Raw genomic sequence first — 27759 nt, forward strand, 5'->3', positions numbered from 1 at the left:
TGAAGGCCGACGATGTACACAATATGCACACTAATTTTATTTTTCTGCGAATGAATGTACACAATATGTACACATGAGTATGAAGATTAAAAAAATTAAAGATACAAGAGGGGTAGACTGAATTACGGAGGCTGATGGATCCGCTGTCTGCCAAGGTGTCATTCAACAAGTATTTCATGACAGTGCAATGGTCTTCCTTTGTGTAGAATGTGATGTAGTGATTGACCCCCACGAAGTCCAGCGGCCCCTTCACCAGATCGGCCTCTTTTGTCATGAACCTCAGCAGCCTTTCTCCGACCCTCGATCTCATTGCCGCCGGGTAATCGCCGAAGAAGAAGGGATCGACAAACCTTTTTGACATAGCATCTGTTTATACAAAATTAATGGCAGAGGCAAGCTGGAAATTTTCAACATTTAAACATATGAACCTCAGGCAGTGATAGGAAATTGTTTCTCAAAAGAAGAAGGGGCAGGAAATTGGCCGACATACTCGTATTTCTCTCAGCCATGCATTTCATTTTTTGTTTTGAGATTTATGCATTTCAAACTGTTATAGTCTGCTACAGCCTACATTTTTTTGAGACAAGGGAAGGGAAGGCACAGGGGAGTAAACGGAAAAGGAACGGGAGAACAGAACGCTGTAAACTCCAGAAGGCCTGGCATGGGCTCTCAGTTTGGGCCCAAACTAGCAGCGCCAGCGCGTGCGTGCTGGTGGCATCACGCGACAGCAGAAGAGGAAAGGCTCTCAGTTTAGTACCACATCGCGCACGGAGGAGGAGCGCAGAGGACGGATGGCTATAAAAGGCGACCCGCCTCAGCATTGCAACTCATACCTTTCTCGCCCTTTTTGCTAAGATAAGTGTAGTATCTGTTTTTATCAGTTTAATATCTGATATGTGGACCATGTGTCCACAACGATATTAAATTTATTTTTCGTGAGGGTGGGCCCATCACAGTAGCTTGCTGCTGGGGTCCACATGCATCGTCTGGGCGTTGCACTGCTGCCCTGGCCCGGCGCACCCCAACCAAATCAAGAGTTAAAACCTTTGAGTTCTGTAAAAATGTAAGGTTTGAATTGGGCTGGGAATATTATTCTGAATCTCAACCTTGATGGGTTTGTCTGTAGTCCATAGAGACGTGAGTTTCATTCTTGCTAGAGGTTGTTGGAACAAGGTACATCATACAGATTTTTCTATGGAGCGACAGCGAAGGCCCGTATACAATAATTAAAGATCCGAGCTAAACCTAACTCGCCAGTTCATCCTGTACGGCGCTGCAAGGTGATTTGGGAGCCACCCTATCCATCCATCTGGCACGCAACACCCACAGCCACAGAGAAAGAGGGAGGGAGCTATGGCGGTGGAGGAAGAGGGAAGGAAAGGAATCCCATCTCTCCTCTCCTCCGGGGAGGAGAACATCGCCTCCAACATCACCCAGGTGACAGATTGTCTCCCCTCCAACCCATCTTTTGCTTGTCTCAGTTTTGGGCTGCTTCTTGGATGTGGATGTGCGTGGACTCCATTTATGATTTATCAGCTTCGGTCAAGATTAGCCTGTCCCACTGTTTTTGGGCACAAGATGGTTATATTTTTTTGGATAAGTAGAGGATTTGGGGAGAGTTCTTGACAGGGAATAGCCAGTTAAGCACAGGTCTTGCTTGGTACGGATCGGCAGGCCTGCATTTAAATCATTTACTAATGGTGGCCTACTTCATGTTTTTGTTCAGCTCATAGGTTGGACTCCGCTAATAGAAATGAAGAACATTGCTAAGAAAGACGGCTTCGAAGCGCGGTTGGTTGGAAAGATGGAGGCGTACCAACCCCTTTGCTCAGTTAAGGACAGGAGCGCTCTCCGGTGCGTGCGAATGCAATCCTCTATTGATTTTATGACTCGCTTGGTTCATTTCTTGAATTTACAAGTCAAAAGTGTGCAGTTCCTAGATGCATATATCATCTAAGCATAGCTGCAGGCTACCCGTGTCTCTGGAATTTAACCACCTAAATGACTGTGATGATGCTCCTATTTTTGAAGTGAATAGGAAATAGGTAACGAACTGTAAACTATTTCTTTACCAGAGAGCGTGCAATTTTTTCTCTGAAGGATGATTGAAGACGCAGAGGAGAAGGGATTGATTTCACCAGGTGTTACGACACTAATCGAGCCAACAAGCGACAATCAAGGAATTGGAATGGTGTTCATCGCTGTTCAGAAAGGCTACCGGTTTATTGCTGTTATGCCTGCAAAATATTCACTTGACAAACAGATGCTACTGAGATTTTTGGGTGCTGAACTGATATTAACAGGTGAGAAAAAGGGATTTTTTGCCCCTAGAAATGGTTAGGAACTCAACAAGTACTTTAAGTGTCCCACTTGTATGCCAGCGGGGAAATTGCTCTTCCAGTATCTAACCAAATAATCCCTCCGTTCACAAATATAAGATGTTCCAACCTCTATTTTTGAATTGGATGTTTACTCATTTCAGTCCGTATGTAGTCCATATTGAAATATCCAAAACATCTTATATTTGGGAATGGAGGAAGTAGTACTTAAAGTGTCTAAATATTTTTTGATGAATATTTACTGCAGATCCTGCAAATGGGTTTAAAGGAATGATTGGCAAGGTGGAGGAGCTGATGAAGACTATACCAAATTCTCACTGTCTTAATCAAGTCACCAATCCAGCAAACCCAGATGCACACTTCAAATGAACTGGTACTTATATCTGAAGAAATGTCATCTTTATCACCAATTATGTATCTTTTATTTTGTCAATATGCTCTTGCGCAACAATTTACTCGATTGTCATTTTCTGGAACAAACTTCAGGACCCGAGATATGGAAGGACACAGCAGGCAAAGTGGATATGTTTGTGGCCGCTGTTGGTTCAGGAGGCACACTGACAGGCGTAGGGAAGTACCTGAAGATGAAAAATCCATCCATAAAGATAGTGTGCGTGGAACCTTCAGAAAGCGCTGTAATTTCAGGTAATCCCGTAACCATACCATGTGGTGCTACTTTCAAGTCATGGACTTCCAACCAATCAGAACCATCAATGAATAAGTGCATATGAACAAACACATTCAGGATGTGCAAATAGTAACCAGATACATTGTTGTTTGATCCTGTGTTCAGGAGGCTCACCAGGGTCACACAAGATTCAGGGCACCGGGCCAGGCTTCATACCCGAGGTTCTCGACACGTCGGTCATCGACGAGGTTGTTACGGTGAGCACCGAGGATGCCATGGCGATGGCGAGGAGGCTGGCAAGGGAGGAGGGCCTGCTGGTCGGCATATCCTCCGGTGCAAATGTAGCTGCTTGCATCAAGGTAACTTCACTGCTGATGTTAGAAGGTTACATGAATTAGCATATTTGCTGGGTATGTGAGCTCTGATTTCGTGGGTCTCTGGCAGATTGCGACGCGAGAAGGGAACCAGGGCAAGATGATCGTTACCATGTTCCCCAGCGCCGGCGAGAGATACATGAACTCTGATCTGTTCGCAGTTGTTAGGGAGGAATGCGAAAATATGACCTTTTGATGTCATGGGCAGCTCTCCTTAAGTACAATGGGTGCTATTTTTCATGTGTTCGTAAGTGTCAGCACAAGGTACAGTGGATCCTCTGTTCTTGTTTTTCGCAATACAGAGCCTGCTTTGCTTGTTTGAATACATGTGGTCGGATACAGGCTAATTGACTGGGAGAAATTATATGCGACCTTCATAAGGGCACTCCTATCTTTTCTTGTCCGGCTCAATAATTATGTACGAGCGATTGAGAGAGGTCCATTTAATCTAGGGAATATGGTACGTCTAAAAGGTCGATTTCCGCTATATACAATCGATGTATACATGAGAAGTCACAAATTGCTATAGTACCCTGTCTACAAGTCATAGAAAAATATTGAAGTGTATATGTGATCATGACCTCTACATTAGCTATCAAATTTTGATCAGGAAGATGCCAAGAAATTCTTGAACCACTGGACTGAGTTCTTGGGGTATCTCTTGAGGTTATCCTTGTAGTCTACGAAGAACAAACCGAATCTTGAGGTGTATCCAGCGGTCCACTCCCAGTTGTCGAGAAGAGACCACACAAAATACCCGCGAACATCGCAGCCATCCTCCCTGTAGAAATTACAATATCAAAGATTAACTGGTCTACACATGGCAAAATAAGATTTTACTGATCAAGGGAAGGTAAAATCATGTGAGCACCTTATGGAATCAGCTAGATTTGTGAGGTAGTCATTGTGGTAGTTGATTCTTTTTGTGTCTTTGAGGGCCTTCTTGAGGGAGATGAAGGGGCTGTTGCTGTCATCCATTCCTGAAAAAGAGAGTTACTTTAATGTCATGTCTGAAGGCGAATTTAATTACACTTAATTGACAACATGCACATCCTTGTTATGTTCATGAACTCCGAAGCGAGTTTTGTTCCATCTCTTTGTAGTTGCGTGCTAATCAAATGGAGAAAATCATATTGTGCGTGTACTTGCCATTTTCAGTGATGTAGACAGTTGGGGTGTCGTATCTATCTTTGACATAGTTCATGAGTCTCCTCATGCTGCCAGGCACAATGTACAACCATATCGAATTGGCCTGCAGGTAAGGAGGCGAGCAAGAGCAATATTCATTCAGTCATGATGCCTGCAGTTAATTTTCAGAAATCCAAATGCAGCATTGCAACACAAAATTGTCAGTCCGCATGCTGCTGACGTGATGGTTACCTTATCTCCAATTGGCTTCCCATTTCTGAAGGCTGACAATGAACACAAGATGCAGACATGAGTATGAAGTTAGACTAAAAATAGTTCAAAGATACACGAGGGGCAGGAATTCAACTTACGGAGGCTGACGGATCCACTGTCTGCCAAGGTATCATTCAGCAAGTATTTGATGACAGCGGAATGGTCTTCTTTTGTGTAGAATGTGGTGTAGTGATTGATCCCCACGAAGTCCAGCGACCCCTTCACCAGATCGGCCTCCTTCGTCATGAACCTCGGCAGCCTTTGTCCGACCCTTGATCTCATCGTCGCCGGGTAATCACCGAAGAAGAAGGGATCGGCAAACCTTTTGACATTACCTCATTTTATCTCAGCAACTCCTAGAGACTTAAATTTGGAACTACTATGCTAGCTTTGTTCATTTTCACTGTAATCAATTCTATGAAACTGCTAGGCTAGCTCTGTTACTGGCATATCCATCCGTGATTAGATTAATTAGTACTCCCTCCGTCCCATAATGTAAGACGTGTTTTGACACTAGTGTAGTGTAAAAAAACGTCTTACATTATGGGACGGAGGGAGTAGGAAATAGTTAATGGATTTAGTGAGTGAGGCTCACTGACCATCCTAGCTGGAACTCCTGTGCTCTCTTGGCGGCCTCAACATCAGCTGTGGAGTTTGAGACAGGCTCGTACCATATCACATCCAAAGACATCCCCACCTCTCCATTCTGCTCTGCCTGCATAATATTAATACACAAAAAATCAATCTTTTATTGTTCAGTTCAAGCTATGTTGCAACTTCAGGCCCAAGGGGAAATCACATCAATTTTCAAAGAGCAAAACCTGAACTAAACCAATATATAGGATGTTCTTCCGACTTCCGACTTCCGACTGACCTTGTACTTCTTCCTGTAGATGTCCGAAACCGTGGCGTGAGCGAGGATGATGTTGTGAGCGACAATGTAGGGCTCGGTGCCGGAGCTCCCTTGTTTGCAGCAGAGGTGGCGGAGCACGGAGCAGCGGCCCGGCGCGTGGATCCCGCTGTCGTAACCCTGCACCGCCACCGTGTGTGGCTCGTTGAAGGTGATCCAACGCTTCACCCTGTCCCCAAACGCCTTGAAACACGTCTCCGCGTACGCCGCGTAGTCGTTGCTGCATTGGCAGTTTGCATGTTTGGGTTGTTAGACCACCATTGCAGTTAGACCCAAGGGGAGTTGCTGCAAATAAAGGTGCCTACGGTACACACATTATCTGCCTGTCAAGCAACCCATTGTACTTGTCTTCCAGGGCCAGGGGAAGGTCCCAGTGGTAGAGGGTAACATACGGCTCAATCCCTGGAACAATAATTCTACTTCACCTTGTTAGTGAGCTCATAACTACTCCCTCCATTCCTAAATATTTGTCTTTCTAGAGATTTCAACAAATGACTACATACGGTGCAAAATGAGTGAATCTACACTCTAAAATATGTATATATACATCCGTATGTGGTAGTCCATTTGAATCTCTAAAAAGACAAATATTTAGAAACGGAGGGAGTAATTTGGAGAGAGTGGTTCTTCTACACCCACTCTCGATGCATCCACGCAAGAAAACATATCAAAACATTTCAAAAAAAAAAATCTGAAACTTTGTGAAAATGATCATCAAGAAATGTTAGAAAGGCTTGCAAAATTTGGTGGTCAAATAACATTCGAGGAGCTCTCTACAAAAAAGACAAATCCACTGAAAATTAGTCAAAATGTAAGTGCACTGTTTGAGCAGATTTTGTAATCTTGTCTTTTTTGTAGAGAGCTTCTCGAATGTTATTTGCCCATCACATTTTGCAAGCCTTTCTAACATTTGTTGATGATCATTCTCATAAAGTTACAGAATTTTTTGAATTTTTTTGCTATGTTTTCTTGCGTGGGTGCACCGTGGGTGCATTGAAGGTGGTGGTCAATAATGTTTTGATAAAAATTCGACACTGGTCAATAATGCTTTGATCCTCAGAGTGTACAGAAGTTCACCTTTTGCTAGGAGTGCATCAATGACCTTGCTGTAGTGGTCGATGCCTGCTTGGTTGACCTCACCGGTGCCATCTGGACATCAAACAAAACACACAAGGCTATCACTATTAGTGTGCTGGTATGTTAATTAATTTCTCCACAATTTGACAACCCTGTTTATCAGTCAAATTATTAAGGGGCGCACAAAATTTGTACTAATAATGCGTACTTGGGAGAATCCGAGACCATGCAATTGAGAATCTGTAGGCATCCAATCCCATATCTGCCATAAGCTGAATGTCCTCCTGAAATAGTAAGTTGTTTCAAGGGCCATGAGTATATTGTACAACGTGTGCATAATTAAACGCTCATGTTCATATTCGACGACACGTTCTACGGAATATTATGTATCATCTTGATGCATTAATCTAGTGCCTATATTTCCAAAAAGGAGGAACCTCAAAACGGTGGTAGTGGTCAACAGCAACATCGGCATTGCTGAAGTCAAGGATCTTCCCTACATAGGAGAAAAAGGTATTTGTAAGAAGATTGTATCATTATCTTGAATCATAATACGACTACTAATTTTAGTGGCCAAGGTTAGTTCCATTGGTGAGTAAATACATATTCAGTCATATCAGACCTCATGAGTGACCACTCCCTAGTTAACAGTCAGTTTCTCTTCCACTGAAAAAACAAATGTTCTATCACAAAACAAAACAATTGTTTATGTTACCAAACGTGTGTGCGAATTTGTCCCAAATTGTAGGTCCTCTTCCATCCACATTGACGGCTCCCTCGTACTACCAACAGAAAAAACATGATTTCAGAAAAAAAAACATATACCATAATATATATGCTTATTTTTGTGTGTGGGAAATATATATGCTTATTACTCTAAGAATATTTACACAAAATTTACTCATAGTTGGATTAATACATTGCGTAAGAAAACTAGAGAAGATCCTGATGCACACCACAGGTCCCCACCTTTTCGATTAGAAAAAGTCATCTTCCCAAAACCGAGAGAGAACCCCCGCCTCTCCATCGAGTGATGCACATCGACCATGTTTAGGCTTTTTTTTTTTCAGAATACAATGTTTAGTGTGTTATTCTTTTTCTTCTTCGAATAGGGGGAGTAATCCGGCCTCTTCATCATGCGATGCACACAGCCATGTTTGTGTGTCATGTAGTGTACATGTATTGTTGCTGAGTCCATACTGGGTTCAAGACGGATTGATCAAGCTATTATTCAAGTTTTATGGAAGACTGCTTTGTTGAAGCATAAAAGGAAATATGTACTCTAAAAGATAAAGATGGGGAATCAGTGAGTCATGAGTCAGCTTCTTCCAGTTTGTTCATCCAAGACAACTTAGCTATGATTTTACCTCAAAGGGGTCACTTTGCAATCAAGTCGCACTCGGGGGCATACTGGGTAGGTTTAGCTAATTATTGGATAGTATTATCAATGTTTAATTCCTACTAGGTTCCTGCAAAACATTTGGTCACTTGCGCAAGAGTAATTTACTATGCCTCTCATAAAGAAATTGCAAATGTTATTGAAGTTCCTGCTTGCTTTGAGCATATAATTCTTGTTTCTAGTCCATGTCGTTAATTAGCGTGCGCAAAATTCTAACTCCTCTTTATGCATTGCCTACAACACTGGTCCTTGTGCGCATGTGACAACGTAGTGACACTGGGAGGTTACTTGCAAAGTAGTGCTAACAATCATGTGTTGCTCTTGCACAATCTTCAAATCTAACTCCTATGAGCTTTTATAGAAGTTATCCAGCCTCGGATGTCAACATCCAAACGGGGTGTAAGTGTAACTACCATTCTTGACACTTGAGGGCGTGCATGGACAATGGAGATTTTGTTTGTTGAGAAGTCATCCTGTTTTATTTTTCAAAGGAGGCATCGACTGTAAACTCTACTAAAAAGACAAATATGAGCACGGGCATATACAAGAGGAGGAGAGAATGGTGCATGAAACAGTAGCACATGACCCACAATTCCACAATAAAAAGATAAAAAAGATCATATGCACCAAAATACTAGGAACGAATGAACTAGCATGGTAAATAAGATAAACCATATTACAATCGGAGAAGATCGATCGATATATAACAGACCCCATACCACAGAGAAGAGAGGGACGCTCCATCGATTATGTGAAAAGAACACACTAGCCAATTAAGTAAGTATATAGCTTTATTTAGAATCAATGCAAGAATTTCACAAAAAATAGATTTAATCGTGCAGAATTAAATTAATTGAGAATTGTTACTACCTGGTAGGAGGAGGCGGCGGTGCCGAAGACGAAGCCCTTGGGGAAGCTCCCTCTCGTCAGATTATCATGCCCACTCTCCCTCATCTGCGCGTTGCATCCCTGCTGCGTTGCCGCCGCGGCCAACCACACAAGCACCAGCGTCGCCACACATTGCCATTTGCATGCCATTCTCTTCTCCGCGTGCGCGCGAGCGAGAGAGAGCGCGTGCGGCACAGAGACTTATATATGCATACTGTGAGCTAGTAGATGGCATGTGTGTTGCTTACAGGGAGAGAAGTCTCGTGTTGCTTACAAGGAGAGAAGAGTCCCCAAGAGTCCGATGTTTGATATAAGCGTGTGTAAAGTTGGTTAGGAGGGCCCAAGCGGCTAGCAAACCGATCAAGCAAAGTGTGGGGGCAACAAACACTCCCCATGTCCCGCCCTGAGCAAGAATGTTCAAAGACGAGTAGATGTGTTCAGAGAGGATGAGTTGCTGTTGCTGAAATGCATATGATCTGGAGTAGTTAATGCCAGTTGCTATAGTTAGACGAGTAGATAGATACATACGTGTTGATGTGCACATGTATTTATCCGTTAGTGTACCGTTGGCATCCCTTGCAAGGAAGGATCGCGCTTGAAAGCATGGTGGAGGAACGGACAGTACTGTATGTTGCCTCGGCTTGTGCTTTGTTGTTGCTTTCTGAGCTGGTTGGTGGCCAGACAAGAAGAGAGCCCGAGAGGATGGATGGAAGCTTAGCTAGACATGTTGGTAGACTGAACGCAACGCACTCGTACTCGATTTGGTATGCGCAGTACGAGCACATACTCTCATCATGTTGTGGCCTATATTTAGTGTCCAGGTCTTTTCAATCTGTCGGTAAACCAGCCGTATAATGACACATCAACTAAACCTCAGGGCTTTCGTTGTTTTCTGAGCAATGGCCTACGTCTTTTACTTCTCTCGATTTTCTTTTGCCGTCTCATCAGCCCTGGGTAAAGGTGACAACTCTATCGTCGCCAACTCTTGAATTCCCTCTAAAGAAATATAAGAGCATTTTACTCTTATACTCCCTCCGTTCCAAAATAGATGACCCAACTTTGTACTCCCTCCGTTCCTAAATATTTGTCTTTCTAGGCATTTCAAATGGACACAACATACGGATGTATGTAGACTTATTTTAGAGTGTAGATTCACTCATTTCGCTCCGTATGTAGTCACTTGTTAAAATCTCTAAAAAGACAAATATTTAGGAACGGAGGGAGTACTAACTACTACTCTCTCCGTCCCATAATGTAAGACGTTTTTTGACACTAAGGGAGTATTTCTTTACGGAGGGAGTATAATTTTGTCATTTTGGGGGCCTATGGCCAAACTTACTTGGTCTCTGGATAAACTAATCATCTAATGAGCTGCGGGATCATGGTTACGGATCTATTTTTGTGAGCTGCCATGGGGCTTTTTCTGCATGTCGAAAATTTAGCCGAGTATTGGTGGGGTTCGCACGACATACATTGCCACAACAACATCCTTATCATCTTGCTATGGCTTACTTTGCCTGGAAATATGTTCTCCGTCAAATTCAAATTAACTGTCACAGAAATCGATCGTTTGCTTTGCTCCTTTGGAGCCCATCAGTGACTATGATCTTGGTAGGGGAGTTTATCTTTTTTACTAGCAAAGTATAAGTTATATGCTACTCCCTCTTTATCAAAATATAAGACGTTTTTTGACACTATGACAGTGTCAGAAAATGTCTTATATTTTGATATGGAGGGAGTACAAAAGTATGCCATTGGATTCGTATTCAAGAGGAACTTCCAATAACATTGTTTTTGTAGAATACATAATTCATATTTTATTACTTACCCAAACAGAGGGGGAGCAGGTATGTCTGCAGTTCTTTAAATGATTTACTACCCGCCCCTCCATGTTTCTGAACTGCATATCAGTGACCAATCTCATGCCTGCACACAAGTACGCAAACAGGCATGCTGTGACCCTTATCTTAAGACTTCCAGGGTTTGGGCACAATTGTTCTCAGCTGGATGCTGTAGTGGACAATATAATGTGTTAGAAACCATTTTTTGACATAATCTACGAGTCTGCATGGCTAATACGAAAAAGATATGGGCCGTCACCCAATAAACTGCATTAAAACAGACGATGAAATGAAGAGATTAATTTTACATTAACAGCTAAGCTACAGCTAGAACCTTATATGTTTACTGACAACATTTATCCAACCTTACTATACTTTCTGTTTCAGGACAAGCATTTTAGCCCAGGTCAAAAAAAAAAAAGAGACAAGCATTTTAGCCTGGCTGAATGCCATTATACATCAGTTCCACAACTGTTCAGGGCAGTGTTTGATTAATCATTTGCATCCGTACTCATCAAAGCCATCTCCATCACAGAGAAGCATTTGTCAAGCAATTGCACTACAATATGCTTGAAACAAGTAACCCTTTAACCTTCTTGGACCCCTTTGGGATAAGATCCTCGCCCTCAAGACGAATTTCCCCGTGCATTTTCCCCCATGATGCTCCAAACTGGCTGTGAAACCTATCCTTAAAACACGTTTGATCACAGGATAAAGAAAATCTGGATACCGATTCCATGCATCTCTTAATGCTGCCCGGCTGGAAATTAAATTTTGACCTCCCACTAAGAAGATCTCCAGCTTTCCTGTGGACTAGAGGCCTCAGGACAACGGATGGTGACAGTGACAGGAACTCCCGAGCTTCGTTAAAACATGGCAAGACATCACCCTTAAGCAAAGAACAAGCAAATATCTGCAACCGAGTGGAGCCGTCATTCACAGGTAACCTATGCAGGGGAAGCTGCCAATTATGTCGAGAAAAGATGGGGCGGACAAAACAATAGACTTTGTCCTTTTTAGGGTTGTAACACATTTCTCATCAGCACAACTTTCAACTGATTAATCACATCTTCTGGATTGATGAGCCCCAAGCATAATTTTTCCTGATGCTCTGCATGCAAAATCTGTAATGTGCATATAAAGGTTAACAACAGCTATATTTTTTCTTTATACAGATGAAAACAAGGCAATGTTATTAAGTTTCAACCTTCCAAATCTTTACAACTCTAGATAGCATCCCGATAAGTATATCTGTGTTCAAACTCCTTTCATGTGCCTCATCCAAGATGATTACAGAATAGCGCTTCAGCAGAATGTCACTCTGGAGAAGCTCAGTAAGTCATGTGAGGAGCAGGATTATGATTTATGTCTTACACAGCTCATATTAGAAGACAAATCACCATGCACATTTCAGAACAAGCAATCACCTGTTGTACATTGTACCATTACATAAACTATTAGAATTATGGAGAGGCTATTAGAAAAACATGGAAGAAGACTAATTGAGTGTCAAAATCGAACAGCTTATATGAAGATTAAGCCTCAATAGAGTTGCTATGACGATCAGTGAACATGGAAAACACTTTACAACTATGACTTCCAAAGTTAAAACAGGTGCATAAGTTATCAATCAGTCATTGTTAGCCGTTTTTTCATAAGTTAGGATGGTTAACAGTAAGTTAAGTCGAGAAAACATGGCTCCTGCTTAAATAAACAAGGCAGCCAAGACAAGTAATCAGATGCACAAGCTGGATCTCTCGCAGCAAAATGGCATCTGTCATAAACTTGATGGAGCAATTACTTCCTACCATTTTATCATGCCTAACTTGAAAACCAGCTTAAGTCCTAGCTCATACGAAACTCTCCTAGCTGTGGCAAGAACAGCAACAACGCCGTGGTTGGGTGATACCAATAATCCCTTTTCTGTCAACTGGATTGCTCATACCAAAGCTAGCTTCATACAACTGCAAAAAACAAGTGGCACAATGAACAATAATTAAGTTGGCAACTGTTTACCACAAGGAGATGGTACCTTAAGCACTTGTTTAAAAGGTGGTAAAACACCAAGTCTTTGCACACACTCACCTGTGGGACCTGAGTAGTTTTACCACAGCCTGTTTCTCCACACAGAATTACAACGGAATTTTCGTAGATAGCTTCCATTATTTCCTGTTCCATCATTATTATTGGGAGAGCCCTCCTTGCGACAGGTACTACAATTGGCGGATTGAAGCACTCTTGCATAACAGCTCCCTCCTGTATCAGTTCTTCATCCTACCAAAATAAAAGAATTATGAGTGAGTAAACTCTGAAGTAAGCACAACAGCTTCTGGTTGTAATCTCATTAGGGAATAGGTAAATCCAATAGTTACAAAGATCATCTAGATGATGCTGAGGTGAACATAAAAAAATAACATATTACAGATGTAGTTCACCTGGAAATCTATCGCCACATGAGAACAACTTGGAACACTTGGTTTGTTGAATCTGCCAACATGTCAGAAAGAGTCCCTTCAGTTTTTGGTCCTGGAATGCTCATCTCAACATCTACCACTCGTTCGCATTCCACTGGTTTCATTGCATCGTTCTCTATGACATTCTTACTTTTCCTATCATTCAAATCTCTGCTACATTCATTTGCATCTGTTGGATCAACAACTTTATGTCGAAAACCTTCCTCTGAAGCCTAACTGTTTTCAGAATCTTTCTGATAACCATCTTTCTTGAATAAAGAGAGTTCGTCAGGAACAAGAACAACCAAACCTACCCTGGAGAACTGCGCAGCCCGCCTAAGTTTTTCTTTCAAAGTCTCAGCCTGCAGTAGAGTAAAAGCCTATGAAGAATTAACATATAAATTGTGAAATGTAACAAATTTGACAGTTATAGTGTGTATTATACTTGACCAATAGTGCCCGAGGCATGCAGCAGCGAATGTCCATCAACTGAAATCCTACGATTACTGCCATGCCAGACCACCAGTATGCACAATCAAAAGAAAATATACACCATTCTGAACGGAATAAGTTGAGGTCAGTGTACCGCAAAATCTCGATGCTTCTTGCTTGCAGCAGCTTCTTTTGCTTTTCCTCCTGGGAAAACTCAGGCTGTCATTGATATAGACACTAGGACCAACTATCAACAAAACAGATACTAGGTTGAGGAGGTGTACCTCCAATTTCTGCAGCTTTTTTAGCTGTATCTTCAGGTCTTGTCTGCTTTTCTTACTATTCTAGCAATCAAGAGGTTATGTAAGTCACAAAATCACACTGCTGACCGCACTAGTAATAGCAGATCCAAATGAAACTCGATTAATGGATTCCAAATTAAGCTGGCGGTACCTTGGCTTCGCCTTGAGCCTTGTTCTTCCTCTTGTAGGGCAAAATCAGCGCGTTACTGCCGTCCATGCTCGAGCTACAAACTGAGCAAACATCAACCATAAGCAAATATCACAAGTCACAGCAGATGCAAACAAGGGGGCAACCGACCGGGCTAGGGTGTCTCGCCTAAGGTGGAGGCCGCGCCGGCGGCCGCGGGCGGAAGCTTCTCTAAGACGCGCGGCGGCGACGCAAGCTTTCCGTGGGAGCGAGAGCCCCCGAGTATGCTCTGTGAGGTCGTCTTCATGCCTCGCGATCAGCGTCTGGCAGCAAGCGGCGGCGGCGTTGCCGGCAGGTAGGTTTTTTTTATCGCGGCCAGCACGAGCAGTACTCCAAATTTTTCAACATTTCTTGGAAAAAATGTGAACAGTTTTCCTTAAAAAATTGAATAATGTTTGAAAATCTTGAGCAAATTTCGAAATTCGAACAAACTTTTAAAACGTGACTTTATGAAAAAACATGAACAATTATTGAAAACATGAACAAAATATTGAAATTCCTAATATTTATTGAATCTTTTATATGATGAACGATTTTAAAATATACATTGAACATTTTTGTAATATACGTTGAAATATTTTTAAATACACAGAGAATTTTTCTGTGATATACGCTGAATAATTTTTAAATACACATTGAATTATTTTGTGATATATGTTGAACGGTATTTAAATACACATTGAACATTTTTATGACTAGGTTGTACAATTTTTTAATTGTGAACAAAGTATGAAAATGTAACATATTTTGAAAACATGAACAATTCTTTTAAAAAATGTGGACATTTTGTGAACCGCGAACTCTTTTGGGAATTGTCAATTTTATTTGAAAACGGATTTTTTTAGAATCATGAACAATATTTAAAAAACAGGAAAGGAAACGTAAAAAAGGAAAAATAAATATAAAGAAAACAAGAAAAAAAGGGACAACTGCATGTGCCAGCCCAACTAGGAGCGCCTTCAACGAAGCCACGACCTTTTGATGCTCACGGGCGTAAAATAGGATCTCCCATTCTGTACCACATAATGAGTTCATTAGAATGGTGGTCACGCTTTGGGCTGTTTGACATGCTAGGAGAATGGCGATTGTTGAAGGCAATGCAACTCTCGATATATTGATCGGGTGCATGGTGCACGTATATATGGGTACAAGGGCAGCCCTCAGCCTCATTATACAAGGAAACTAGAGGCGGGGCCGGTAGGAGATTATCCTAACAGATACATGCACAAATATGTTAAACACCCCCCCCCCCCGGCGCGCAGTCGATACATCACCAGTGACGCATAGACTGGACCGGAACTCCTCAAATGTAGGCGTCGGTAACCCCTTCGTCATGACATCGGCAAACTACTGAGCAGTGGGAACATGAAGAACGCGGACGCGCGCAAGAGCCACCTGCTCTCGCACGAAGTGAATGTCGAGCTCAATATGCTTCGTGCGACGATGATGAACGGGGTTGGCGGAGAGGTAGATCGCAGAGACATTGTCACAATAGACAATGGTGGCCTTCTGGACATCAAGAAGCAACTCCTGGAGAAGCTGGCGAAGCCACGAGCACTCGGCGACGGCATTGGCCACAGCAGGATACTCGGCCTTGGCACTGGAGCGGGATACCGTAGGTTGTTGCTTAGACGACCACGATATGAGCGAGGGCCCCAGGTAGATGCAGTAGCCTGAAGTCGAGCGTCGCGTGTCCGGGCAGCCATCCCAATCAGCGTCACTTTAGGCGACCAGGTTAGTCGAGGGCGAAGCCGTCAACGTAAGACCCAGAGCCGTGGTGCCACGGGTGTACCGAAGAATCCGCTTCACCAGGTTCCAGTGAGTGTCGCGAGGGGGGTGCATGTGGAGACACACCTGCTGAACGGCGTACTGCAGGTCAGGCCAAGTGAGTGTCAAGTACTGGAGTGCATCTAGCGCGGGGGAGCCGTCGAGCGTAGAGACCGTGGCCTTTGTGTCGATAGGCGTGGGGACAAGCTTGCAGTTAAGCATGCCTGCCCGCTCAAGAAGGTCCTGTGCATACTGCTGATGATGAAGGAAGAACCCATCGGCGCGTCGTACCACCTCAATGCCGAGGAAGTAGTGCAACGGGCCGAGGTCCTTAATGGCGAACTCAGCACTGAGGCGAGCAGTATGCTGGCGAAGGAGCTCGGGCGAGGAAGCCGTCAGGATGATGTTGTCGATGTAGAGGAGTAGGTAAGCGGTTGTCGGAGCCTGGTGGAAGACAAACAGCAAGGCGTCGGAGCGAGTAGCCCAGAACCCAAGCTGTTGCAGAAAGTTGGCGATCCGTTGGTACCAGGCGCGAGGGGCCTGCTTCAACCCGTACAAAGAGCGGGAGAGCAGGCACACATGGTCAGGCTGAGCCGCGTCGACGAAGCGGTTGGCTGCTGACAGAACACCTGCTCCAAAAGATGGCCATGCAAGAATGCATTCGACACATCCATCTGATGCACCGGCCAGGAGCGAGAGATCGCGAGCTGAAGGACCATGCGAATCGTGCTCGGTTTGACGACCGGGGCGAATGTGTCGGTGAAGTCGACTCCAGCGCGTTGCCGAAACCCGCGGACCACCCACCGAGCCTTATAGTGCTCGAGAGACCCGTCAGGATGAGTCTTATGCCGGGATACCCACTTGCCAGAGATGACGTTGGCATGGGGTGGCCGCGGGACAAGCTGCCAAGTGCGGTTGCGCACCAGCGCGTCGAACTCCTCCTGCATCGCCGCGAGCCAATGCGGATCACGAAGTGCGGCTCGAGCGGACGATGGGAGAGGTGACGGCGAAGACATCGAGGCAGCGAGGAGGTACTCATCCGCAGGATAATGCGTGCTGGGCCGGTGAATACCGGCGCAAGCACTGGTGACCGTGCGGGTGTTCGGGGCGGCCGGCGGGGTCGGCGGTGCCGGTGATGAGGCCAGCGAAGAGGCCGTCGAGGAGCCGGGGGCAGGCGTTGGAGAAGCGCTCGCTGCCCGGGCTACGGACTCAACGGGAGTCGGGGGCGCCGTGGCCGCCGGCGAGGATGCAGCCGGGCTGACAGAAGTCGTCGAGGAGCCCGGGTCAGGCGCAGGGGATGCGCTCACTTACCGGGCTGCGGACTCAACGGGAGTCGGAGGCGCCGTGACCGCCGGCGAGAAGGCCTGCGAGCCGGCGGGAGAGAGGTCCGGGTCCGACGCCGCGGACCCAGAGCGGGTCCCAGGCGCAGCCGGGGCGCCAAAGCCATGGGGAGGCCCACGCGCTGCAGGGGGCCTGAAGCCGGGAGGGGGCTTGAGTGCGAGTGAGCGGCCTCCCCGAGAGGCGCCAGGAGGCGCGGGTGATGATGGCGAGTCGGCCGGCGGCGGTACCTGGTGAAAAGGAAAAGACCTCTTGTCAAAGTAAACGTGCCGTGAAGTGAAGACTCGTTGGGAAACCGGATCATAGCAGCGATAGCCTTTGGTGTTTGGTGGGTATCCGAGAAAAGTGCATGCCACGTAGCGAGGTGCAAGTTTGTGAGGAGTGGTGGAAGCGACACTAGGATAACAAAGACACCCAAAAACATGAAGATCATCATATGAAGGTGGGCTACCGAAGAGGAGATGATGTGGTGCAAAGTTTCCACGAGCACGAGTTGGATGGACGTTGATGAGGAGAGAGGTGGTGGGGAGAGCATCCGGCCAAAACTGGGGTGGGACATTGGCGTGGAAAAGAAGAGTACGCACGCAATCATTGAGGGTGCAAAGAATCCGTTCGGCGCGACCATTTTGTTGCGAGGTATACGGGTAGGTGAGACAAAAAACCGTGTCATGTGTGGCGAGGAGGGTGCGAACCCTGACGTTGTCGAACTCCTTCCCGTTGTCAGTCTGCAAGGCATGAATGGGACGCCCAAACTGCGTAGCGACATAGGAGTAAAAGGTGGTGAGAACGGAGAGTGCATCGGATTTTTCTCCGCAACGGGAAGGTCCACACGTAGTGCGAAAAATCATCAAGTAGGACAAGACAGTATAAAAAACCCGTATTACTGGCAACAGGAGATGTCCACAAATCACTATGAATCAACTCAAATGGATACGACGCCACCAATGAGGACGCGCTAAACGGAAGATGGACATGCTTGCCAAGACGACAAGCATGACAAGTATGATCATCGGTTTTATTACACGTGGATGAAAAAGTCCTAAGAATATGACGAAGGGTGGCCGGGTTCGGATGTCCCAGCTGAGCATGCCAAAGGTCCACCATGGTGGAGAGAGCGACCGGAGCGGATGTGGAAGTGGCGGTGGAGTTCACCGGGTAGAGGCCATCCGGGCTGTCACATCGGTGGAGCACCATCCGGGTACGGGCGTCCTTGACAGAAAAACCCACTTCGTCAAATTCAATAGTTATAGGATTTTCACGTGTAAGAGAACAAACGTGTTGGAAATATGCCCTAGAGGCAATAATAAATTGGTTATTATTATATTTCCTTGTTCGTGATAATCGTTTATTATCCATGCTATAATTGTATTGATAGGAAACTCATATACATGTGTGGATACATAGACAACACCATGTCCCTAGTAAGCCTCTAGTTGACTAGCTCGTTGTTCAATAGATGATTACGGTTTCCTGACCATGGACATTGGATGTTATTGATAACGGGATCACATCATTAGGAGAATGATGTGATGGACAAGACCCAATCCTAAGCCTAGCACAGAGATCGTGTAGTTCGTATGCTAAAGCTTTTCTAATGTCAAGTATCTTTTCCTTAGACCATGAGATTGTGCAACTCCCGGATACCGTAGGAATGCTTTGGGTGTACCAAACGTCACAACGTAACTGGATGGCTATAAAGGTGCACTGCAGGTATCTCTGAAAGTGTCTGTTGGGTTGGCACGAATTGAGACTGGGATTTGTCACTCCGTGTAAACGGAGAGGTATCTCTGGGCCCACTCGGTAGGACATCATCATAATGTGCACAATGTGACCAAGGGGTTGATCACGGGATGATGTGTTACGGAACGAGTAAAGAGACTTGTCGGTAACGAGATTGAACAAGGTATCGGTATACCGACGATCCAATCTCGGGCAAGTATAATACCGCTAGACAAAGGGAATTGTATACGGGATCGACTGAGTCCTTGACATCGTGGTTCATCCGATGAGATCATCGTGGAACATGTGGGAGCCAACATGGGTATCCAGATCCCGCTGTTGGTTATTGACCAGAGAACGTCTCGGTCATGTCTACATGTCTCCCGAACCCGTAGGGTCTACACACTTAAGGTTCGATGACGCTAGGGTTATAAAGGAAGTTTGTATGTGGTTACCGAATGTTGTTCGGAGTCTCGGATGAGATCCCGGACGTCACGAGGAGTTCCAGAATGGTCCGGAGGTAAAGATTTATATATGGAAAGTTGTTGTTCGGGTTCCGGGAAAAGTTCGGGTTTTTTCGGTATTGTACCGGGAAGCTTCCAGAAGGTTCCGGAGGATTCTGGAGGGGTCCGGAGGTCCGGAAATTGTTCCACCACATCCAATACAGTAGCATGGGCTGTAGGGGGGCGCCCTAGCCTTAATGGGCCAGGGGCACCAGCCCCCCCAAGGCCCATGCGCATGGGGAGGGAAAACCCTAAGGGGGGAGGGCCTCCACTTGACTTGGGAGGCACTCCTCCCCCCCTTGGCCGCCGCCCCCTCCTCAGATTGGATCTGAGGGGGCCGGCCCCCCTCTCCCTTGCCCCTATATATATGTGGGGGGTGGGAGGGCAGCCGCACCCCAAGTTCTGGCGCAGCCCTCCCCCTCTCCCAAGTACTCCTCCTCTCTCGCGGTGCTTGGCGAAGCCCTGCAGGATTGCCACGCTCCTCCACCACCACCACGCCGTTGTGCTGCTGCTGGATGGAGTCTTCCTCAACCTCTCCCTCTCTCCTTGCTGGATCAAGGCATGGGCGACGTCACCGGGCTGTATATGTGTTGAACGCGGAGGTGCCGTCCGTTCGGTACTAGGATCTCCGGTGATTTGAATCACGACGAGTACGACTCCTTCAACCCCGTTCTCTTGAACGCTTCCGCTTAGCGATCTACAAGGGTATGTAGATGCACTCTCCTTCCCCTCGTTGCTGGTTTCTCCATGGATAGATCTTGGTGATGCGTAGAAAATTTTGAATTTCTGCTACGTTCCCCAACAGTGGCATCATGAGCTAGGTCTATTGCATAGATTCTTTGCACGAGTAGAACACAAAGTAGTTGTGGGCGTTGATGTTGTTCAATATGCTTACCGTTACTAGTCCAATCTTGATTCGACGGTATTGTGGGATGAAGCGGCCCGGACCGACCTTACACGTACTCTTACGTGAGACAGGTTCCACCGATTGACATGCACTTGGTGCATAAGGTGGCTAGCGGGTGCCAGTCTCTCCCAGTTTAGTCGGAACGGATTCGATGAAAAGGGTCCTTATGAAGGGTAAATAGCAATTGGCATATCACCTTGTGGTTTTGCGTAGGTAAGAAACGTTCTTGCTAGAAACCCATAGCAGCCACGTAAAACATGCAACAACAATTAGAGGACATCTAACTTGTTTTTGCAAGGTATGCTATGTGATTTGATATGGCCAAGAAGAATGTGATGAATGATATGTGATGTATGAGATTGATCATGTTCTTGTAATAGGAATCACGACTTGCATGTCGATGAGTATGACAACCGGCAGGAGCCATAGGAGTTGTCTTAATTTATTGTATGACCTGCGTGTCATTGAACAACGCCATGTAATTACTTTACTTTATTGCTAACCGGTAGCCATAGTAGTAGAAGTAATAAGTTGGCGAGACAACTTCATGGAGACACGATGATGGAGATCATGATGATGGAGATCATGGTGTCATGCCGGTGACGATGATGATCATGGAGCCCCGAAGATGGAGATCAAAAGGAGCAAAATGATATTGGCCATATCATGTCACTATTTGATTGCATGTGATGTTTATCATGTTTATGCATCTTGTTTACTTAGAACGACGGTAGTAAATAAGATGATCCCTTACAACAATTTCAAGAAGTGTTCTCCCCTAACTGTGCACCGTTGCTAAAGTTCGTCATTTCGAAGCACCACATGATGATCGGGTGTGATAGATCCTTACGTTCACATACAACGGGTGTAAGACAGTTTTACACATGCAAAACACTTAGGGTTAACTTGACGAGCCTAGCATGTACGACATGGCCTCGGAACACAGAGACCGAAAGGTCGAGCATGATTCGTATGGAGGATACGATCAACATGAAGATGTTCACCGATGATGACTAGTCCGTCTCACGTGATGATCGGACACGGCCTAGTTGACTCGGATCATGTAATCACTTAGATGACTAGAGGGATGTCTATCTGAGTGGGAGTTCATAAGATGAACTTAATTATCCTGAACATAGTCAAAAGATCTTTGCAAATTATGTCGTAAGCTCGCGCTTTAGTTCCACTGTTTAGATATGTTCCTAGAGAAAATATAGTTGAAAGTTGACAGTAGCGATTATGCGGACAATAGAAAGCTTATGTCCTTAATGCACCCCTCAGTGTGCTGAACCCCAAACGTCGTTTGTGGATGTTGCGAACATCAGACATACACGTTTTGATAACTACGTGATAGTTCAGTTAAACGGTTTAGAGTTGAGGCACCAAAGACGGTTTCGAAACGTCGCGGACATATGAGATGTTTCGAGGGATGAAATTGAGATTTCAGGCTCGTGCCCACGTCAAGAGGTATGAGACCTCCAACGATTTTGTTAGCCTGCAAACTAAGGGAGAAAAGCTCAATCGTTGAGCTTGTGCTCAGATTGTCTGAGTGCAACAATCACTTGAATCGAGTGGGAGTCGATCTTCCAGATGAGATAGTGATGTTTCTCCAAAGTCATTGCCACCAAGCTGCTAGAGCTTCGTGATGAGCTATAACATATCAGGGATAGATATGATGATCCTTGAGGTATTCGCGATGTTTGACACCGCGAAAGTAGAAATCAAGAAGGAGCATCAATTGTTGATGGTTGGTGAAACCACTAGTTTCAAGAAGGGCAAGGGCAAGAAGGGATACTTCATGGAACGGCAAATCAGCTGCTGCTCTAGTGAAGAAACCCAAGGTTGAACCCAAACCCGAGTCTAAGTGCTTCTGTAATAAGGGGAACAACCACTGGAGCGGAATTACCCTAGATACTTGGTAGATGAGAAGGCTGGCAAGGTCGATAGAAGTATATTGGATATACATTATGTTAATGTGTACTTTATTAGTACTCTTAGTAGCACCAGGGTATTAGATACCGGTTCGGTTGCTAAGTGTTAGTAACTCGAAATAAAAGCTACGGAATAAACGGAGACTAGCTAAAGGTGAGCTGACGATATGTGTTGGAAGTGTTTCCAAGGTTGATGTGATCAAGCATCGCACGCTCCCTCTACCATCGATATTTGGTGTTTGCGTTGAGCATAGACATGATTGGATTATGTCTATCGCAATACGGTTATTCATTTAAGGAGAATAATGGTTACTCTATTTATTTGAATAATACCTTCAATGGTCTTGCACCTAAAGGAATGGTTTATTGAATCTCGATCGTAGTGATACACATTTTCATGCCAAAAAGATAAGATAGTAATGATAGTACCACTTACTTGTGGCACTGCCATGTAAGTCATATTGGTGTAAAACGCATGAAGAAGCTCCATGTTGATGGATCTTTGGACTCACTCGTTTTGAAAAGTTTGAGACATGCGAACCATGTCTATTGGTGTATACGCATGAAGAAACTCCATGCAGATGGATCATTTGGACTCACTTGATTTTGAATCACTTGAGATATGCAAATCATACCACATGGGCAAGATGACTAAAAAGCCTCGTTTTTCAGTAAAATGGAACAAGATAGCAACTGGTTGGAAGTAACACATTTTGATGTGTGCAGTCCAATGAGTGCTGAGGCATGCAGTGAATATCGTTATGTTCTTACTTCACAGATGATTCAAGTAGATGTAGAGTATATTTACTTGATGAAACACAAGTCTGAATTATTGAATGGTTCAAGTAATTTCAGAGTGAAGTTGAAGATCACCGTGACAAGAGGATGAAATGTCTATGATATGATCATAGAGATGAGTATCTGAGTTACGAGTTTGGCACACAATTAAGACATTGTGGAAATTGTTTCACAATTAATACCGCCTGGAACACCATAGTGTGATGGTGTGTCCGAACATCATAGTTGCACCCTATTGGATATGGTGCGTACCATGATGTCTCTTATCGAATTACCACTATCGTTTATGGGTTAGGCAACCACATTCACTTTAAATAGGGCACCACGTAATTCCGTTGAGACGACACAGTTTGAACTATGGTTTGATAAACCTAAGTTGTCGTTTCTTAAAAGTTTGGGGCTGCGATGCTTATGTGAAAAAGTTTCAGGTTGATAAGCTTGAACCCAAAGCGGATAAAATGCATCTTCATAGGACACCCAAAACAGTTGGGTATACCTCCTAATTCAGATCCGAAAGCAATAGGGATTGTTTCTTGAATCGGGTCCTTTCTCGAGGAAAAGTTTGTCTTGAAAAGTTGAGTGGGAGGATGGTGGAGACTTGATATGGTTATTGAACCGTCACTACAACTAGTGTGTAGCAGGGCACATGAAGTTGTTCCTGTGGCACCTACACCAATTGAAGTAGAAGCTTATGATAGTGATCATGAAACTTCGGATCAAATCACTACCGTACCTCGTAGGGTGACAAGGATGCGTACTGCTTCAGAGTGGTACAGTAATCTTGTCTTAAAGGTCATGTTGCTAGACAACAATGAACCTACGAGCTATGGAGAAGCAATGATGGGCCCAAATTCCGACAAATGGTTAGAAGCCATGAAATCCGAGATAGGATCCATGTATCAGAACAAAGCATGGACTTTGGTGGACTTGCCCAATGATCGGCAAGCCATTGAGATAAATGGATCTTTAAGAAGAAGACGGACGTGGACGGTAATGTCACCGTCTATGAAGCTCGACTTGTGGCGAAGAGTTTTTCACAAGTTCAAGGAGTTGACTACGATAAGATTTTCTCATCCGTAGCGATGCTTAAGTCCGTCGGAATCATGTTAGCATTAGCTACATTTATGAAATCTGGCAGATGGATGTCAAAAACGAGTTTCCTTACCAGTTTTCGTAAGGAAAGGTTGTATGTGATACAATCAGAAAGGTTTTGTCGATCCTAAGGATGCTAAAAGGTATGCTAGCTCCAGCGATCCTTCTAAGGACTGGAGTAAGCATCTCGGAGTTGGAATATGTACTTTGATAAGATGATCAAAGATTTTGGGTTTATACAAATTTATGAGAAACTTGTATTTCCAAAGAAGTGAGTGGGAGCACTATAGAATTTTTGATGAGTATATGTTGTTGACATATTGTTGATCAGAAATGATGTAGAATTTTCTGTAAAGCATATAGGGTTATTTGAAAAGTGTTTTTCAAGTGAAAACCTGGTTTAAGCTACTTGAACATTGAGCATCAAGATCTATGAGTATATATCAAAAACCGCTTAATGGTACTTTCAAATGAGCATATACCTTGACATGATCTTGAAGGTGTTCAAGATGGATCAGTCAAAGAAGGAGTTCTTGCCTGAGATGTAAGGTATGAAGTCAAGACTTAAAGCTCGACCATGGCAGAAAAGAGAGAAAGGACGAAGGTCGTCCCCTATGCTTTAGACGTAGGCTCTACAGTATGCTATGCTGTGTACCGCACCGGAAGTGTGCCTTGCCATGAGTCAGTCAAGGGGTACAAGAATGATCCAGGAATGGATCATTGGACAGCGGTCGAAAATTGTCCTTGGAGTAAATAAGGACATGTTTCTCGATTATGGAGGTGATAAAGAGTTCAATGTAAAGGATTACGTCGATGTAAGCTTTAACACCTATCCGAGTGACTCTGAGTAGCAAACCGGATACGTATAGTGGAGCAACCATTTGGAATAGCTCCAAGTGGAGCGTGGAAGCAGCATTTACAGAATGACCTAGAGATTTGCGAAGTACATACGGATCTGAATGTTACAGACCCGTTGGCTAAAACCTCTCTCACAAGCAAAACATGATCAAACCCCAGAACTCATTGAGTCTTAATCACATGATGATGTGAACTAGTTTAATGACACTAGTAAACTCTTTGGATATTGGTCACATGGTGATGTGACCTGTGAATGTTAATCACATGGCGATGTGAACTAGATTATTGACTCTAGTGCAAGTGGGAGACTGTTGGAAATATGCCCTAGAGGCAATAATAAATTGGTTATTATTATATTTCCTTGTTCATGATAATCGTTTATTATCCATGCTATAATTGTATTGATAGGAAACTCAGATACATGTGTGGATACATAGACAACACCATGTCCCTAGTAAGCCTCTAGTTGACTAGCTCGTTGATCAATAGATGGTTACAGTTTCCTGACCATGGACATTGGATGTCATTGATAACAGGATCACATCATTAGGAGAATGATGTGATGGACAAGACCCAATCCTAAGCCTAGCACAGAGATCGTGTAGTTCGTATGCTAAAGCTTTTCTAATGTCAAGTATCTTTTCCTTAGACCATGAGATTGTGCAACTCCCGGATACCGTAGGAATGCTTTGGGTGTACCAAACGTCACAACGTAACTGGGTGGATATAAAGGTGCACTGCAGGTATCTCCGAAAGTGTCTGTTGGGTTGGCAGGAATCGAGACTGGGATTTGTCACTCCGTGTAAACGGAGAGGTATCTCTGGGCCCACTCGATAGGACATCATCATAATGTGCACAATGTGACCAAGGGGTTGATCACGGGATGATGTGTTACGGAACGAGTAAAGAGACTTGCCGGTAACGAGATTGAACAAGGTATCGGTATACCGACGATCGAATCTCGGGCAAGTATAATACCGCTAGACAAAGGGAATTGTATACGGGATCGACTGAGTCCTTGACATCGTGGTTCATCAGATGAGATCATCGTGGAACATGTGGGAACCAACATGGGTATCCAGATCCCGCTGTTGGTTATTGATCAAAGAACGTCTCGGTCATGTCTACATGTCTCCCGAACCCGTAGGGTCTACACACTTAAGGTTCGATGACGCTAGGGTTATAAAGGAAGTTTGTATGTGGTTACCGAATGTTGTTCGGAGTCTCGGATGAGATCCCGGATGTCACGAGGAGTTCCGGAATGGTCCGGAGGTAAAGATTTATATATGGAAAGTTGTTGTTCGGGTTCCGGGAAAAGTTCGGGTTTTTTCGGCATTGTACTGGGAAGCTTCCAGAAGGTTCCGGAGGATTCCAGAGGGGTCCGGAGGTCCGGAAATTGTTCCACCACGTCCAATACAGTAGCATGGGCTGTAGGGGGGCGCCCTAGCCTTAATGGGCCAGGGGCACCAGCCCCCCCAAGGCCCATGCGCATGGGGAGGGAAAACCCTAAGGGGGAGGGCCTCCACTTGACTTGGGAGGCACTCCTCCCCCCCTTGGCCGCCGCCCCCTCCTCAGATTGGATCTGAGGGGGCCGGCCCCCTCTCCCTTGCCCCTATATATATGTGGGGGGTGGGAGGGCAGCCGCACCCCAAGTTCTGGCGCAGCCCTCCCCCTCTCCCAAGTACTCCTCCTCTCTCGCGGTGCTTGGCGAAGCCCTGCAGGATTGCCACGCTCCTCCACCACCACCACGCCGTTGTGCTGCTGCTGAATGGAGTCTTCCTCAACCTCTCCCTCTCTCCTTGCTGGATCAAGGCATGGGAGACGTCACCGGGCTGTACGTGTGTTGAACGCGGAGGTGCCGTCCGTTCGGCACTAGGATCTCCGGTGATTTGAATCACGACGAGTACGACTCCTTCAACCCCGTTCTCTTGAACGCTTCCGCTTAGCAATCTACAAGGGTATGTAGATGCACTCTCCTTCCCCTCGTTGCTGGTTTCTCCATGGATAGATCTTGGTGATGCGTAGAAAATTTTGAATTTCTGCTACGTTCCCCAACAAAACGGAAACAAGATTAGTGACTAACTCAGGTGAAACTAAGACATTGGACATGTGAATAGGCGTAGAGTTAGACGGAAAGGAACCATGACCGACATGGGTAATAGGAAGGGAAGACCCGTCCCCAACAGTAATACGACATGCGGTAGAAACTGGAAATACGGAGTTGAGGCTACCGGGGTTGGAAGTCATGTGGGTGGTAGCCCCGGAATCCATATACCAGTCGCCGCCTCCGGTGTTCGTGTTGGGTGTAGGGGCGGAGTGGAGCGCCGCAAGGAGGGCCGGGTCCCAAGGGGCCGGCGGGAGTGCGGCGGCCGCAGCCGGAGGGGCGGCGGGGTAGCCACCCGGGGCGGCGTAGCCAGTCATGGCCGCGGGGTAGCCACCCGGCGCGGCGTACGGAGAGGCCGCGACGGGGTAGCCGCCCGGGGCGGCGAGAAGCGCCTGATGCGCATCGAGGCGGGGGCCGAGGATCCCAGCCGGGACGGGGGCCCACGGCACGGGCATCGTGTACGCATGGAACACCCCGTCCAAGGGTTGGTCGCGGCGGACCAGGGGGGCGG

The 27759-nt window shown here is 45.3% G+C and overlaps 1 protein-coding gene, 2 long non-coding RNA genes, 1 other non-coding gene and 1 pseudogene across 5 annotated transcripts; 3 read left to right on the forward strand and 2 right to left on the reverse strand.

Annotated features, from left to right (window-relative positions):
- Positions 1 to 829: 829 nt before the first annotated feature.
- LOC119342277 lies at positions 830 to 1025 on the forward strand. The gene has a single exon (XR_005165510.1). It is a non-coding gene; the product is annotated as a U2 spliceosomal RNA (small nuclear RNA).
- On the forward strand, positions 832 to 3705 carry LOC119336076 (annotated as a pseudogene).
- Positions 3706 to 3802: 97 nt separating this feature from the next.
- On the reverse strand, positions 3803 to 9168 carry LOC119336075 (beta-glucosidase 34-like). Its single transcript, XM_037608109.1, has 13 exons — positions 8999 to 9168; positions 7445 to 7511; positions 7167 to 7225; positions 6938 to 7013; positions 6730 to 6801; positions 5967 to 6054; positions 5617 to 5872; positions 5342 to 5457; positions 4841 to 5064; positions 4722 to 4753; positions 4491 to 4593; positions 4213 to 4321; positions 3803 to 4122 (listed from the first exon to the last, which is right to left on the reverse strand). Exons 1-13 carry the CDS (start codon positions 9164 to 9166, stop codon positions 3948 to 3950), a joined length of 1545 nt encoding a protein of 514 aa, XP_037464006.1. The 5' UTR covers positions 9167 to 9168; the 3' UTR covers positions 3803 to 3947.
- Positions 6791 to 9912, forward strand: LOC119336077. Of its 2 annotated transcripts, none has more exons than XR_005162200.1 (2): positions 6791 to 7242; positions 9006 to 9912. It is a non-coding gene; the product is annotated as an uncharacterized LOC119336077 (long non-coding RNA). The 2 variants fall into 2 exon arrangements; XR_005162201.1 differs by lacking the exon at positions 9006 to 9912 and adding an exon at positions 7842 to 8272.
- A 2760-nt stretch (positions 9913 to 12672) lies between these two features.
- Positions 12673 to 14087, reverse strand: LOC119340756. Its single transcript, XR_005164658.1, has 6 exons — positions 14027 to 14087; positions 13756 to 13946; positions 13625 to 13672; positions 13293 to 13344; positions 12943 to 13131; positions 12673 to 12821 (listed from the first exon to the last, which is right to left on the reverse strand). It is a non-coding gene; the product is annotated as an uncharacterized LOC119340756 (long non-coding RNA).
- Positions 14088 to 27759: the final 13672 nt, after the last annotated feature.

The sequence above is a fragment of the Triticum dicoccoides genome, chromosome 7B (assembly GCF_002162155.2).
Source record: "Triticum dicoccoides isolate Atlit2015 ecotype Zavitan chromosome 7B, WEW_v2.0, whole genome shotgun sequence".
In the NCBI taxonomy this organism is placed as follows: Eukaryota; Viridiplantae; Streptophyta; class Magnoliopsida; order Poales; family Poaceae; genus Triticum; species Triticum dicoccoides.

What these genes read in the sequence shown, in the direction of transcription:
- LOC119336075 (XM_037608109.1), bottom strand. Translation starts at nt 9,166, where the DNA reads ATGGCATGCAAATGGCAATGTGTGGCGACGCTGGTGCTTGTGTGGTTG. An exon ending in CAGGAGTTCCAGCTAGGATG is followed by an intron (nt 5,065 to 5,341) that starts GTCAGTGAGCCT and finishes TAATGTCAAAAG; the next exon opens with GTTTGCCGATCCCTTCTTCT. An exon ending in AATCTAGCTGATTCCATAAG is followed by an intron (nt 4,123 to 4,212) that starts GTGCTCACATGA and finishes TAATTTCTACAG; the next exon opens with GGAGGATGGCTGCGATGTTC.